At 37.0% G+C, this 14801-nt stretch overlaps 1 protein-coding gene across 9 annotated transcripts in view; it reads right to left on the bottom strand.

Annotated features, from left to right (window-relative positions):
• Positions 1-14801, bottom strand: part of EPC1 (enhancer of polycomb 1) — a 69114-nt gene that overhangs the window by 15868 nt on the left and 38445 nt on the right. For all 9 annotated transcript variants that reach the window (XM_075492502.1, XM_075492504.1, XM_075492506.1 and 6 more), the window contains 9 exons: positions 8314-8473; positions 6494-6639; positions 6202-6408; positions 5673-5821; positions 4103-4259; positions 2617-2793; positions 2423-2512; positions 2189-2337; positions 556-908 (listed from right to left, as the gene is read on the bottom strand). In XM_075492502.1, coding sequence (XP_075348617.1) covers positions 556-908; positions 2189-2337; positions 2423-2512; positions 2617-2793; positions 4103-4259; positions 5673-5821; positions 6202-6408; positions 6494-6639; positions 8314-8473 — 1588 coding nt within the window. The remainder of the gene's footprint in view (positions 1-555; positions 909-2188; positions 2338-2422; positions 2513-2616; positions 2794-4102; positions 4260-5672; positions 5822-6201; positions 6409-6493; positions 6640-8313; positions 8474-14801) is intronic.

The raw sequence follows: 14801 nt of genomic DNA, 5'->3' as shown, positions 1-14801 counted from the left end.
GTCCAAGAGTTTTGCCAAGCATGAGCAGATGCATCTGTGGGGGTGGGCTGGGTATTTTTTGGATGGGAAGTGGCATTTAATTTCATGTAAGTTTAAATAAGAATAAGAATTCATAACATGCTGGGATTTTAAATGCAAATATTTTAACTAAACATTTCAACTAAACATTTCTCACCACCACCACACCTTGTATTAGAAGAAAATCTGTAATGTAATATTTGTATCAACATTTTAATCAATGTCTTTTTTAATTTTAAAAATCCAGATCTTCAGGGTCAACTTAAACCCTACACAATACTGGTTTCTAAACTTTCATATTTCTAAAATTGTAATTACGTATAAAGGTAGCATTTGCATAAATTTGAGATGAAGTACACTACTGCTAGCAATAAATACAAATAAACATTCTATGTAGCAAATAAAGAGATAAAAGTGAAGATGGGCTGTTACCATTAAAATAGACCATGACGTAAAGTATGGATGACCTAATGACATTCTGGATTTTCTGAGCCAAGTTTAAAATTTGTAGAAGCAAGTTTGTCAAAATAAACATACCAAAATGTGCTGAACCACTGCTACTTTTACTTTGTATAGAGGTACTGCATGTCTGGGTCCCGGGTTGTGCTGTGCCTGTTCGATTTATACTCCTGTATAATTTCCTACAGGAGAGTTCATCATTGTCACTGTCATGTAGGGATGGTGTCCGAGGCCTAAAATGCCGCCATCTACATGATTTGATATTGACTAGTATCTGACTGAGGTCTTTCGAGAAAGATTTGTCCGAGGTATTTGTTTCTGAGGTATTGGCAAATTGACTGATTGAGGAGTGTTGTGATGAGGAAAACATTTCCAAATCCAGCTGATGAAATGTATTATCGTAGTCCGAATGCGCTCTGTCTAGTAGCACCCTAAAAACAGGAAAACAATGCAGAATTATACAGTGGCAAGAAAATACCAAGAATGTCACCAGCTTGCCATATGCGCTTGGGGATGACAAAGGGATAGAAAAGACTACACAAAACTGTTCTAGAATGACCAACTCCTCCAAACAGACACAATGACTATATGTTATTTTACAGTAAGTAGTACATTTAGGTTTCTCTTCACACATGTATTCTAGCTTTTACAGTTTGAACAGCTGATGTACATCATCATGTATATATTAATACACTGCAACAACATACATAATTTTTTTTTTTATTTATTTTTTTTAATCATCAGGCTGGAAGATAGAGTTCCACAATGCAAAGGAAAAAAGCCCAGAGAATAAAATAAAATTGCTTAAGTAACTAAGAAGTGATTCAAATGCCCTCCTGAAGTAACTTCAGTTCAAAAACCTTACTCCCATATATACTGAATATACCTACAACCATCCCAACGCAGTGGGGATGTCACATTAACTTCCAAATCCCCTTGCAAAACCCCAGTAAGAGCCTTCAGCTCCCATTCTGCTTTTGCTGATATACCAATCTGGCTTGCTAATATGTGAAGAGGTGCTAAGCATTAATCTGAAAGCCAAATCAGGTTCTTACATTTTTTTAAAATTAAAATTTAATACCAATGCACCATTTGCTTAAAGACATCATACAATATTTGAGAAACAGCACTTATACACTGAACAATTTATAAGTTATTTTTGATAAAGATGCTTAGAAACAAAATGCCCGAAGTCCTTAATTCTTTCGTATTTTTGATAATGTTTGAAATTGAACAGTTATTGTCACTTGTAAGTATTCCTCCCAAATTCTCCTCCATGCCTGGCAAATCACTAAATACGGTCCAAACTCAGAAAAGCATTTTCTGAAAAGTGTGATTTTTGCTATTTTTAAATACTATTATTTGAAGACAACTACGCAAATCATTTAAATGCAAACCACCAATCACAACTGGAAACGTGCAGATATTTTCACCTCAGAACTTGGGAGTGCCAGGAATAAAAAAAACACCCCCCTAGAAACGTTTAAGAAAACAGTATTAAAGTGGCTTCCACTACCGCAAAATAAAAATGGAGACATTAACCAGCTAAGGAAGCTTGTATTAAATGGAAGTATTTAAAAAGTCAATCTCTCTGATGTCTCAATTTTTGAGAGGTTTGGTTTTTTTTTTAGCTTTGCTCTTTATGTCTTACTGATTTTTTTTTTTTTTTTAATTTTATTTTTAAAACCAGCAACAATTATGTAGCACTCACCTTCCACCACGGCCGACCCGTCTTCGTGCAAACCCAATACACCTCTGGGGTACAGTGAGGGTGGTTAAGCAGTATCTGTAACGCACATCTCCTAATCTTCCCTCTTTAGGGCTACTCCATGGCCAGTTGCCAGGTTGGTCTAAATGAGGCTTAAAATAATTTTAAACAATTAAACACAAGATGTTTTCCCACAATGACGCTCTGTCTTAAGATATATAAGGAAATTCTACTTACAGCATAGTACTGACAGCCTGCTTTCCTACGGAAGGCGAAAGGACCATCGGGATCATTTTCTTCCTCAGCCTCCGAAGAACCAGACAAAACCTTTGAAGAGAGGATGGGGGTTGTATGAGGAGAAATATTAGTAGATTCATGAGTTTTACTTCTATTCTCTCCCTAAGAGCAGCACAGAACTCTAGAGGTCCTACCTGGGAGAGAGGTTCTTCATCTGAGCTAGGAAAATCATACTGATTCAAATCTTTAGCATTAAAGACTGGCAGTGCAGCAGGACTTGTCTGTTGAGGAGTAGCAGCAGCAGACGAAGGTAAGACTTTTGGCTTCTTCTCATACTTTCTTTTGGGTCTAATAACATCAGGTTTATCTTGCTGCAAGAAAAAAAAGGCAGCATAATATTACACACACAAGCAAATCAGATTAAAACAGGAGTTTTAGAAAACTCCTGTGTACGCAAGCTAAAACGTGAACTCATCTCTCCACCATCTTGATGACAAAACATCCAGTCATTTCATGAATATCTGTATTTCATTTCCAGCAATTGAAACATTTAACAGACAAGGTGGAATCAAGCACTGTTTGCTCAATCCATGCCAGATAAAACACTAGCGGTTAAGATAACAGTGCTACTTCGGAGAAGTACACTAAAATATATACAATGATCTCCATGAGGCACCTTTTTTATTTTCTAACATTTTAAATTAATAGGCATTTATGCAGTGTTAGGGAATTACTAAGTACCAAACAATGCTTTAAAGGCAAAAATAGAAGTTAGACTTCTCACAGATAGCTAGAATCTCAGAAAATCCTCTAAAAATTAAACACATTTCCCCATACTATGCAAAGTCAAGTTTCAGTGCATTTCCCAAGTTTCCAAGAAACACATTTCTTTCAAGCTGCAAGACACTGCATTGACCCAACATCACTAATAGGTAAGTACACTCTGGCAATCTCAACTACAATTCTCTAGTATTCACTGATTCAAGACACCTTATTAGATTCAGAACAGCCTTCCTTCAGTTAGAAGAAGTTTTTGTTTACAAGTCAAATTATACCTCATCATTTCTCCTGTGTTACCTGACCTATTTAATATGCTCAGTTGTTGGCACTGTAGCTATGCTTTGTATGACACAAAATTAAAGCCTGAAGGAAAAAAAGTACTGGTCAGCTTTCTAAATCAAATAAGGTTATTTGATACTTTACTTAAATACAAAACCAAAGCCATACAGCATGCTGGGAATATCAGTGGATCATATTTAAAAAATCAAAACAAAAAACAACCCCCCAGATTAAAATAACTACATGAATTTAGAACAAGATATGGGTTTTACCTCATTAGTCCTACCTTTGTCCAATATGTAGGTAATAAATACAGTTTTGTTCAGGATATCCTAACTTTACAGACAGTATTAGAGAAAAATGTTCATATCCCCCAGAATAAGAATACAATTGCACGTGCCCTTTTGTCTGTAGTCGTCTATACTTCCTTTATTTCTGTCTTAAGGAATGCCAGCAGTCTGTATGTTATCCTCATAACGCCAAGAGAACAAAGCATTTTATTCCAATTGCAGCTTTGCTAGTCTATTTCCAGTTTCAGCTCCCCACCTCCTCCTATCCTAAAATGCTGTATCCTGCATACATAATAGCATGAACTAGTAACTTGGTTACTGAATTACTCACTTTAACTTTAAATTCTTTCAGTTCCATAGCTTCTTGGTGTTTAAAAGGACTGCTGTTAGTCACAGGAATGATGGGAATAGCATAGGTAGGTTTAACCGGCTGCCGTTGTGCCATGACCTCAGACATGATCTCTCCACTGTAGTCACCCAAATTATACCTGAAATCAGAATTATTATTTTTTATTTTTTGGAATATTTACAACGTGTGTCTGGTAAAAAATTGCACAACACAGAGAAACACAGACTAATACTTGCAACTTGGGGTAAAAGGACACCCAGGATGACAGTAAGAAGTACAGAAAGTATTGTTCCAGAAAAGGGACCTATATAACGTGGAAACTTCATAGCAATGACTAATGCTGACAAATAAGTAAAAGGATAACTACCCTGTAAAGCCTGTAAAACATCTCCAAAAGATAATAATGTAAAGGAAAGAAGCAGAAACTAGAAGGAAAGATCAGGAGAGGGTTTCCCTCCCCCCTCACTTGGGGATAGATACCATTTAAAAATACACATTTATCAACAAGGTTTTAAACAGCGAGGGAGAGTGCCTTATTCATTAACCCTCCCTCTTTTGTGTCATGGAATAGTTTCACAACAAGCAGATCCATGAACCATGTAACATTTCAAGTCCTATGAAAAGTGCCGAGCTGAAGTGCAGTTTTCCATTCTGAGGGGGGCATTAGAGTCTTTCTTCTATTCAACAGCTTATTTTCTTGAAAAAGCTACTGGAAAAATCTTTGAGCTTTCTCCCCCCTCTATTTTACTGAAAATGGTCAGTGCTTGAAAAAACTGCACCTGGTAGAGAGGGCAGACTGACATTCAACTTGTCTCCCTAAGAAACCAGACTAAAAAGTTAGTTTTAGATCTTTAAAATACTGGCTCAAAACATTTGTTTTCAAACATGGATGCTTAAGCTAGAGAAGTCTATTCAGATTCTAAGTATCAACCTAAAGAACAACTCCACATTGCAAACGTGATTCTCAGTTGATTGGGAAAGCAACAGTTGACAGAGCAGAGTATTTAGTCTTCAGCACAGCTGACCAACAGGATGTCAAAAGAAGCACTAGTTGGAGATGACTCACAGAACAACATGTTAAACTGTATGAAATGCTTATTTGTTTTCCTCAAGAGGTATTAGATCAAGGTTTGCTAAAAAAGAACAGCAATAATGAAATAAAGAAGAATGATAGTGATTGGAAGTGGCCTTAAAATTAGCTGGGATTTCCTTAATCTATGCATTTAAGTTTAACACAAATTTCCAAACGAATTTACCTGAAACTATGCTCTCTCTTCCTGTATAATACATAGGTTATATACATACATTTGAATACATGTACACATGTAATAAACAGTGTAAATTAGTGTGATGGGTCACTTTTCCATAATAAGCAACTTCCTAATGTTTTATTTTGCTGTCTGTAGCCATATATGAAAATATGCTATCCTGTACATATGAAAGAGTCTAATCTAAACACTTTAAAAATCTCTCACTGTTTTAAGTATTTGTGAGAATGGGAATACAAAGTACTTTCCAAAGCTTTCTGCAGCAAATTCTCAATAAACATTACCTCTTTTCCATAATTTCCAGTGTTAAATGCAGCAACTCTCTCTTGCTTTTTTCCCTCCTTTTTATCATCTCCAGGATGGTTACTGCACGACTCAGATCTCGACGCAGCTTAAGCATCTTCTCATAAGATGCTTCATCATTTTTACGATTCTGTAGATACATAGTGTATATGTTTCCCCACATCATTTACTTTAATTCAGATTATTTAAGTTCTAAATATTTGTATATATATTAAAACCCCCCACATGCTGAAACAAAGAGAAGCACGTGCATGTTATCAATAAGCTACAACTTACCAACACCATAAGTAGGTTTAGCAGTAGATTTAGTAAAAAAATAATACATACAAACTTTCATTCAATAGCTGTCCTAAAGTAGTTTATGTTTTTACCCTTGCAAATTAAAACAAAAGAACACCCCAAATTTTATTGTTTTATACTACATAGCAGACATGTTTCTTTATATAAGCTACTTTTCGAGAGGGGGAGAAGGAAGTGAAAGCAAGCAGAGGGAGGTACTGATCTACTTACTTTTCGTGTCTGCATCTTTTCTGTTCGTCTTCTAAAAGCAACATAAGGATCATTTGTGCTGGAACCATCTCGCTTCTCTTGTTTCACTGCTGGGATAAGAGAGGGACCTCGACAGTTTTTCCTCTTTTTAATCCAGTACTCATACACTTCTCTGATCAATTCATCATCTTCCTTCAGCAACAGCTTGGCCTCTTGCAGGCTGACTGGCTAAATATAAGACCCAGCATGTCACTTTCATATAGCAATATATCAAGCACGTATTTCAAATTCTTTATTCAAAGTACCATTGTACCTGCTGACCGCTGCCCTTTTCTAGTCTGTCTATCATCTCCTCAAATTGCAAAGGAGAGATGTCCATTCTTTTCTTCAACTTATTCACAAAGATCTCATCTTCCGAATCCAAGTCATAATCTGGCTGCTCAGCATCCAAACTGAAAGCTAAATGATAGAGTGAAAGTTAAAGTTAGTTCTACTACAGAAATGTTTTGTTCTCATAGCACTGTCTGGAGCACCCACCAGATTCTTCTGAAGACAAAACCAAAATTATTTGTTTGAATGTTGTAGTAATGCTACTCCGGAGTTATATCTAGTTTTTTCTTGAAAAACATTACACCATTAAAAATCAGGAATAAAAATTGGTATCTATTTGACTATGCTTTTGTTAACCTATGAAAGCTTACTAGTGGTCAAGCCAGCCAGCAGCTTTCTACCTCACTGCTTTCAGCAAGAAATTTCTAGATTGGTCAAAATTTTCAATGCTGTCTAGTATTCTGCAGTTTTATGCATTGTATTATCAACAGTTAAGACTTCAGCCCAAACACACTTTAAAGGTACTTCTACAAAAGTAAGTGCAGACTGTATTACAGTGACCTTACAGATATTCTCATCAATGATTTTCGTGATGTAGATGAGTCAGACTAAACTGGCCCAGCATGGTCTACCCTATGTAAGCAGGGCATCTTCAGATACAAGTAATGTTTTGCAGAACACAAACAACTGTTCCATTTTCCATAATATCCTATGAAAATGCAGCATTCTGCATTCAAAACAAGATCTCCCTAGTCCTCATGCCTCACTCAAGTTGTTTTAGTTTGTAAGAGACACGACTTTCTTCCCCAGTGCATACTTGGAAACCAACTGTGAAAAGCATCACTTATTTTTAATAAATAAATAGGTAGAATACAATGCAGCTGAAAATCACCATTTCAGCTGTTAGACCACTAGATGAGGACAAGAAGAATGAAAAAGTGTAACCTTAGCATCAACATGGAAGACTGCTAGTGTTAGTCTCTCCATTTGCCTACGAGCAGAGCAGCAGGCTCTAATACCTTAGGCCACCACTGAAGGTCAGACTGATATAGAAGTCTAACATTTAACCAAAGTTAATTCGGCATAAGATCTGTTTACATAGCATAGTTACTACTTTTTAAAATTCTACTAATTACACCATGCAACAGAATTCTGCAACAGATGATATTTTCATAATGTTTTCAAAAGTTATCTGAAGTAATGAGGCACTCACATCCAGGGCCACATCCAAACAGCTGCTGTCTTCCAACAGAACCAAAATCCCAACACATTTGCAAGTCATCAGTAATATCAAAAACCACCTACTTTTAGATGCAGAATACTTCCATCCAGGCACAGGCAAATACTACTACTACTGCCATTTCTGCCTGGCTTCCCAATCCACTCTACTGTCATTTTATCCTGATTAAGCTTCAGGGGACAGGTACCCTGTTTCTTAACTATGTATTCTATATTCTCCTCTTCAAGTAGATTTTTGTCTGTCCTTGCCAACGAACCTGAATATCCCTGCAAGCTGTAACTACTGAGTGTTATAGAAGGCAGGAACAGGCCTTTGAGATTGCTAAATTTAAAAGTATTAACATATAGACTTAGACTCATGAAGGACATCTGTCTACTTCTTGATCAAGAATTAAATATACCTCTTCAGTAAGAAGTATGTATTCCTTTACATGTTGGAAAAAAATTAATTCTCAGAAGTCAGTCTTGATGCAAGCTCAATAGACATTTAAGAGTAATCTCTTGAAACTACTAGCAAAATAAAGTTCTTGGTATAGACTTCAATGAATGAGTTACTTTACTTACGCTGTATGTGAATCAGCTGCTTTGGCATTTTAAATTCTCCAGGATATATGGATTCATAGTATGCAATATTACTTTCTGCTTCTGGAACTGGTATAACCATGTTATCCCTCTTCTCTCCATATACTTGTTGTGCTGAGATAGCCCGTTGGAGATGATGTTCCTAAAAACAAGTCAAGATGAAAATCTGAGAAAATATTTTCAGAGCTCAGACCTTTTAAAGTTGAAGGAACTCTATTTCTTTGCAAATGCTCTCATTCCAAATCCCTGAGACCAGACATAAGAAATCGGTATCGCATGCTTGACTCAAAATACACCCCATAAACTAGAAGGTTTTTCCAGTAGGTGGAGCTCTCCCTCTTACACAAACACACACAACACTTCAGTTACTAAACTTAGTAAGTCAAGCTGCATGTTCTTGGCTCACCAAGCTACATAAATCCATCTTTATGTATTTCTGGAGAGACACTTAAGATTGATTACACATACAGATTGTAACAAGTAGCTGCAGACAGATACTCACTCTGTTATTATTCTGTATTTGCTATGGCCATTTATTGCCAGCAATGTCAGAAAACCAGAAAGGAGGCCTGCCATCATCTCCTATTAAGAAGGGAAGCAACTATTTTTACCCAGAGAGAGAAATGATTCCTAAAGACAGTCTCGTTTACTGCAATGCTTTCCATTATCCTCCTTTTTCCCCTCCTAATCTGTCAAATAAAGTTTATTATTAAACTATAAACCATGGGGGTAAGAATAATTAACTTTTAGAAATCTGCAACTGTTTTTCAAGTTTAAGAGTAAATTACATTTATATCTGTTACTACAACACAAGTAACAGATCAGTAACATTACGAAGTCTAGTAATTTTCAAATGCTGCTGTTCAAATGCATTCCATTCTTCCTGTGGTGCTATCAAGACAGTAAGTATTATCAGCAGAGTTCATACAGAGTTACCAACAAAAACCCACACAGCAAGATGTGTGCATGTATATAAATGGTTTACTGACAGTGTAACATGGTATTTTTTCCCTAGTACCAAAGCTGGTTTCTGAAGTTTCTATACTCAGATATTCCTTCCTAGGTGCTCAGTAAACTAGTGCTGCATCAGTTGTGCCAATACAGCTATCAGTGAGATGCTATAAACCAGATTACTGAAAAACTCGAAACAAGAACTGCAGCCAAAGGGTGGCAGGGATAATCAGTTTTAATATTGAAGTAAAAACATATCAGTGCTCATGTGTGTCATGTTATTACACCTTTGTCTGTCTGACTTCAATTTACCTCCTCTTCAGTACAAAGACAATTAACATCTGTCTAAACAACAACAACATAAAAAAAAGTATAAAAAAACAGGCTTTATTGTAAACTGCAGTTAGTGCAGCCTCAAACTAAAAGCTGCTTCAAGATGTAATTCTGCTGCAGGGATTCACAGGATTTTAGCCTATCGTTACCTTCAAACAAGCTGCACAGCTTTTTTCACATCTGTCCCGTTAAAAAGTTTCTTCACAGAAAGAGACTAATCATGAAAATAAAACATCACACACAGTCATGAGTAAAACTCACTGGACTGATTTTGACCCTCTAGCATTTGTTAAGCATAGACACATTATGTCACCTAGGAGATGTGGCAGCTAAAATTCTTTCTTGGGTATGGTATAAAATAATTTATTTTCTACCTTTTAGTGAAGCACTGCTGCCAGACACCTACAAATTCTGTAAACAGTAATAATCCTTCAGGATTTTGTCCCAACAGCTGCAGCTGTTGCAGAAGAGGGAATTAAGCTTTATTTCCATATAGTACAGTAGGATTCTATGTCAAATACATAGTAATAGCCAATGGTTTTTGATTAACAGCCAAGGCTTACTTTGTTTATAATCATATGAAGGATTCCTGGCACATTTTTCTCAACTTGTGTTTTTAAACACAAAAAAATGCTTTGTTTCAGGGAAGAAGAGGGGGTTAGACACTAAATTAAGATTTCAATGTCTCTGATCCATCTCCGATATGGAAATGGGCACTACTAGTTAGTACCAGTAGTCTATGTTAATTTCCTAACAGGTTTCAGTAACAAGTATTTAAAGAAATCTTAACAGTATTCTTGAAGCAGAAGCACAAATCATAGTTTTGCCCAACTTTCATCCCAATTACAAAAATACTCAGTACTTGAGCAGAGGGTGTTAGCAGACCCACAAATTATGAAAGCAACTGGATAAAAGTTCCTCCATTGAAACAGGTAAACTTATCTGCTGTTCCCATCTGTTTCAATTAATCACAAGAGACACTCTACTAAATAAAAGAAAATAAGCAGACAAGGCAACCCTCCCCTTTACACCATGCACCAAGTTCTCACTTATTTGGACAGAAATCAGCAACAGTGACTTTGCCCCCAACTTCAACATCTCAGCTGGCAGCTCAGCACATCTCTCTCTCCTATATATACTGTTTGAATAGCAAAAAAAAAGTTAGTATATATGTATATATACACATATAATCAGGTGTGATTGGTAACTCTGGAAGCACTCATTTTTAACATGAAAGCACGTCAAACATCTACAGTTAACTAACCTACTACAGCATACAGTTTCTATTCTGCAGTCATTCTCCATTGTGATTGCACAGCTCATTACTCCCACCTAAATGCAACACCTCATTCATCTGAAACCATAGCCTTCCATTTAAAAATGCAGTGGTTTCCTCAGTTTGTCAGAATGATTTTGAATTCCAAATCCTAACCAAATATGCTGGCTGCCCTTCATGTTATCTTGGTTTAATATGTAGATGCTGTAGTCCAAGTCATTCCTGAAAATACCAACAGGCATTTGAAGACAGATCTCTTCAGAAATTTAACAAATCTTTTCACTTTGACTGCTCATCCATTTCCAGATATAGTTTTCCAATCAGATATACTTCCACTATACAACAGTTGCTATAATATTGTTTCTGTTCATTGCATAACAGAGCAGTATCAAAAAGCCTTCTCTAAAAGTCAAGATGCAACTATCCACTAAGTCCCTTACCCTGCCACAGAAAGAAGTTACACTGGGGTTTGTTCTTGAAAAACTCATATTAGTTGTTCACAAAGAGATTAGTATCTTCCAGGTGATTATTGGGGCCAAATAATTTACATTATCCATATCCCTCCAGAAACTGCTGTTAAGATAGCTTGTTTGTAAGCCTCTAGCTCCCACCTTTTCAACAGGCTGTTATGGGGTTTTAGTTTGGGGTTTTTTTGTTTGTTTTTTTTTGTGGGTTTTATGTTGGTTTGTTGGTTTGTTTGTTTGTTTTTTTAATAAGCACAGCTGCAGTGCCTTTTCCCTTCTCCTCTGGAACACCACGGTCCCTCAGAACTTCACAGCTATTTGAGAACTTATTTCAGGCTGTTTCTTTAACTTCCTAGCATGAATTTTAAGTGGGTTAGTCAAGCTCAAAGGCTGTAATTTGTCATGTTAGAAGGAAACTCATCTAACAGTTAGCTACCACCACAAGGTGCAGTCTTGTGCCCCTTGCTGTCATTCTCCACATTACCACTGCCTTATGCCAGACCGAACCTATGATGATAGCTTAGGGAGCCAAATCTACAGAAAGACATCTCTCTCCTGTTATTTCCCCTGAAAACAATTAGAAACAATTAGTTTTCTGGCAAATTAGTTCCCTGAACTGCCGGAGGGTGGGGCAGGCAGTGGGGAAAGGGAGGAAGAAAGAAAGATTATCCCCTCTGGTAGCAGCTAGCCACTAAACTGGTTTAACTGCATCACTAAATTAAAAAAATGTCTTTTTAAAATGAATACCAAGGGCAAAAAAATTATTAAGACTCATGAAAAGCTATGGCAGATAAACATTTCAACCATCTCAGTATAAAATACAATCAAGAAGGTTTCCTCTCCTACAAATATTTACAGAATATTCTCTTCTTATTCTGCATATTCATTGCTAGATGGATCTCGCTTTGTTCCTCCTTTTGAGGTAAATCTTTCATGTAAATATTAATTGTTCACATATTATTTGTTCCTATTCATCCATTTCCACTTTCAGTGCATCCAGATATCTGTGTTAAGGTACTGTTCTTACTGAAACTACATTTGAATAGCTGCAGTTGTCTTACAAAACTCAGTCCAAATTACCGAAGAACACAGGAGACTTAACAGTTTCTTCCCTCTCTCTCAACTTGCTTCTCTTGGATCTTTCATACATACCCTGTTTCACAACACGTACTTATTGAAGGTAGTTTATTCTCACTGAAACTGCCTCCCACTTTTATGTTTAATTATTTTCAACCTATTAGTTAGGCTCATATCCAGAAAAGCTTTCCTATTCAGTTGCTTTCTCTGCCTGATATAAAAAGCTATCAGAAATACAACTTTGGGAACTGGTTGTGCTGCGATGCTAATTTGACCCAGTACTTTCAGAACTATGGTACTGTTCCTCAAACTTAATTCCCTCTACCTTGTACACTAATGCTCATCCAAATTTCTGTTTGAAGCTATTCAAACAGTTCATCCAAAACCTAAAAATCTGCTTGCTCTTCCCCTGCCCAAGTTAATTTTCCATCAGGTTAGCTTCCTCACTGACACTGGCTCATCATGTGGTCAGACAACCCCAGAGTCAAAGGGATGCAGCAGGAGCACTCAGCCCAGAGACAGAGGGTGTCTGAGGAAAAGAGCAGCTACATCACTTTCTGCAACACCCAGCCAGTAACAGGAAACTGCGCCTTATTCATCCCACTATATTCCTGTCCAGAAAAGTATTTGGACAGTTAAAATTCCGACACTTATCAGATTACCGTGCTAGTTGTTTAAACAAACAAAAGCCTGACAACTACTTTCCTCCTTTAGAAATCTTCCTCCAATTAGAGAGTCTACAGGAAAAGCCCACCAAAACAGCAACCCTTCTGACTACCCAGAATGGAGCAGGGTATGATGTATTTAAGAAATTTCTTAAGCAAAATTACATCATCTCGGCACCATTCTTTATTCTGTATTCTTCCTTTTTATTAAGATACCACGTTTGTCCCTTGTATCCACTCTTATTGTACCAGTATTGCCATACATGTTCCAAAACATCAGAGTGAAAGGGTAATCTAAGCTGGCAGCAACAAAGGCACTAAGGAAAGCAGGAACACAGCAGAGCAGCTCCCGCTGCAGGCCTGAAGAAATTGGAACTTTTGTTCAGTTCTGCTTTGAGGGGCAACAGGACCTCTCTCAAGTGATAACACAAGGACATAGGTGTAATACTTCAAAACAAGTTTAGTACTTGCATACTTGTTGCATTTCTAGCACACTACATTAAAAAAAGCTGAATTACTATAGTTACAAGACAAAAGAAGGGATACTGTAGTTGCGGTTAAACCTGACTACAAGTAGGCACTCTTGCCTGCGAACAGAAACAAGCAGAAGCGTAGCAACTGAAAGCAAGCAGTATTTGCCTTCTTTCACATTTTGGTAATACTTAGTAGGTTTTTGGCAACATGACTGTTGGATTCCAAGTTACAGTTGCTCAAAGAAAACTTGCACTGACAGAGCACAAAGATGTCTTTGATGAAATATTTACTCTGCAGCGCACCTTGGAGACTATGTTCAAAGTAAGATAACCACAACACAAGGCATTAAAAGGACTAAGTGACATAACCCTGTCGTTAACAGTTAAACAAACCAAAGGGACAGAATGCATACTGTCATTTTAGAAAGTCAATTGACAAATGTTACTGCGGTAGCAATGAGCGCATCTTCTTCAGAATGAAACAACCCACTGTTTTATAAGTTGACTGCAAGTTTCTTCAAATAATTTCTCCAAATTATTCCAGAGCTCTTAAAACAAATAATCATTTAAGGCATACTTGCTTAAGGAAATACAGTAATGGAATACATACAATACGGAAATAGCAAAACAGCCAACTCTGAAGTCCAGTCCATAGAGCAGAGCAGAAAGTCTCCAAATTCTCAAAGCCTACCCTAAGGAAGGGAGTGCTCTCTTTGTTGGGGGAAGCAAAAGACAGGGTGGTGGAGGAAGCCACACACAGCAAGTGGAAAGAGTTTTTAAAAATACTGGTACTTATAAAAAGGACACAGGAGTGAGTTCGAGTCTGTGCACATCATAATCACATCTCTGCCTCTGAAATACAAAAACTACACAAAAGGACACTACAATTGATTCTGTTGTTACTGAGAACCACATCAAACCACCGCCCATCTACTGGTCTCCACGGACCTGCTGATTTACATCAGTATGACTGAGGAGAATCCACTCACATCCATCCCTTGCCCAACATAAGTGTTTTCCAAAGTTACTATCTCCCAGCTTACACTGTAATGTTAAAGGTACAAGAACTGAAAAGGATACCGGTTTCAATGGGTAGCTGTCAAGAAGTATTAGGTTCACAACCATTACGCTAAAAGAGATCACAGTTGAGACAGAACCAAGGACATGCAAATATACAAACTCACAGTCCTGTCCTTTTTTATACATATTTTTACCTTCTAGCAGCTTGTGA

Source organism: Mycteria americana, chromosome 2 (genome assembly GCF_035582795.1).
Source record: "Mycteria americana isolate JAX WOST 10 ecotype Jacksonville Zoo and Gardens chromosome 2, USCA_MyAme_1.0, whole genome shotgun sequence".
Taxonomy (NCBI): Eukaryota; Metazoa; Chordata; class Aves; order Ciconiiformes; family Ciconiidae; genus Mycteria; species Mycteria americana.
Note: the sequence above shows the minus strand (reverse complement) of the source record. Positions and strands in the feature narration are given on the sequence as shown.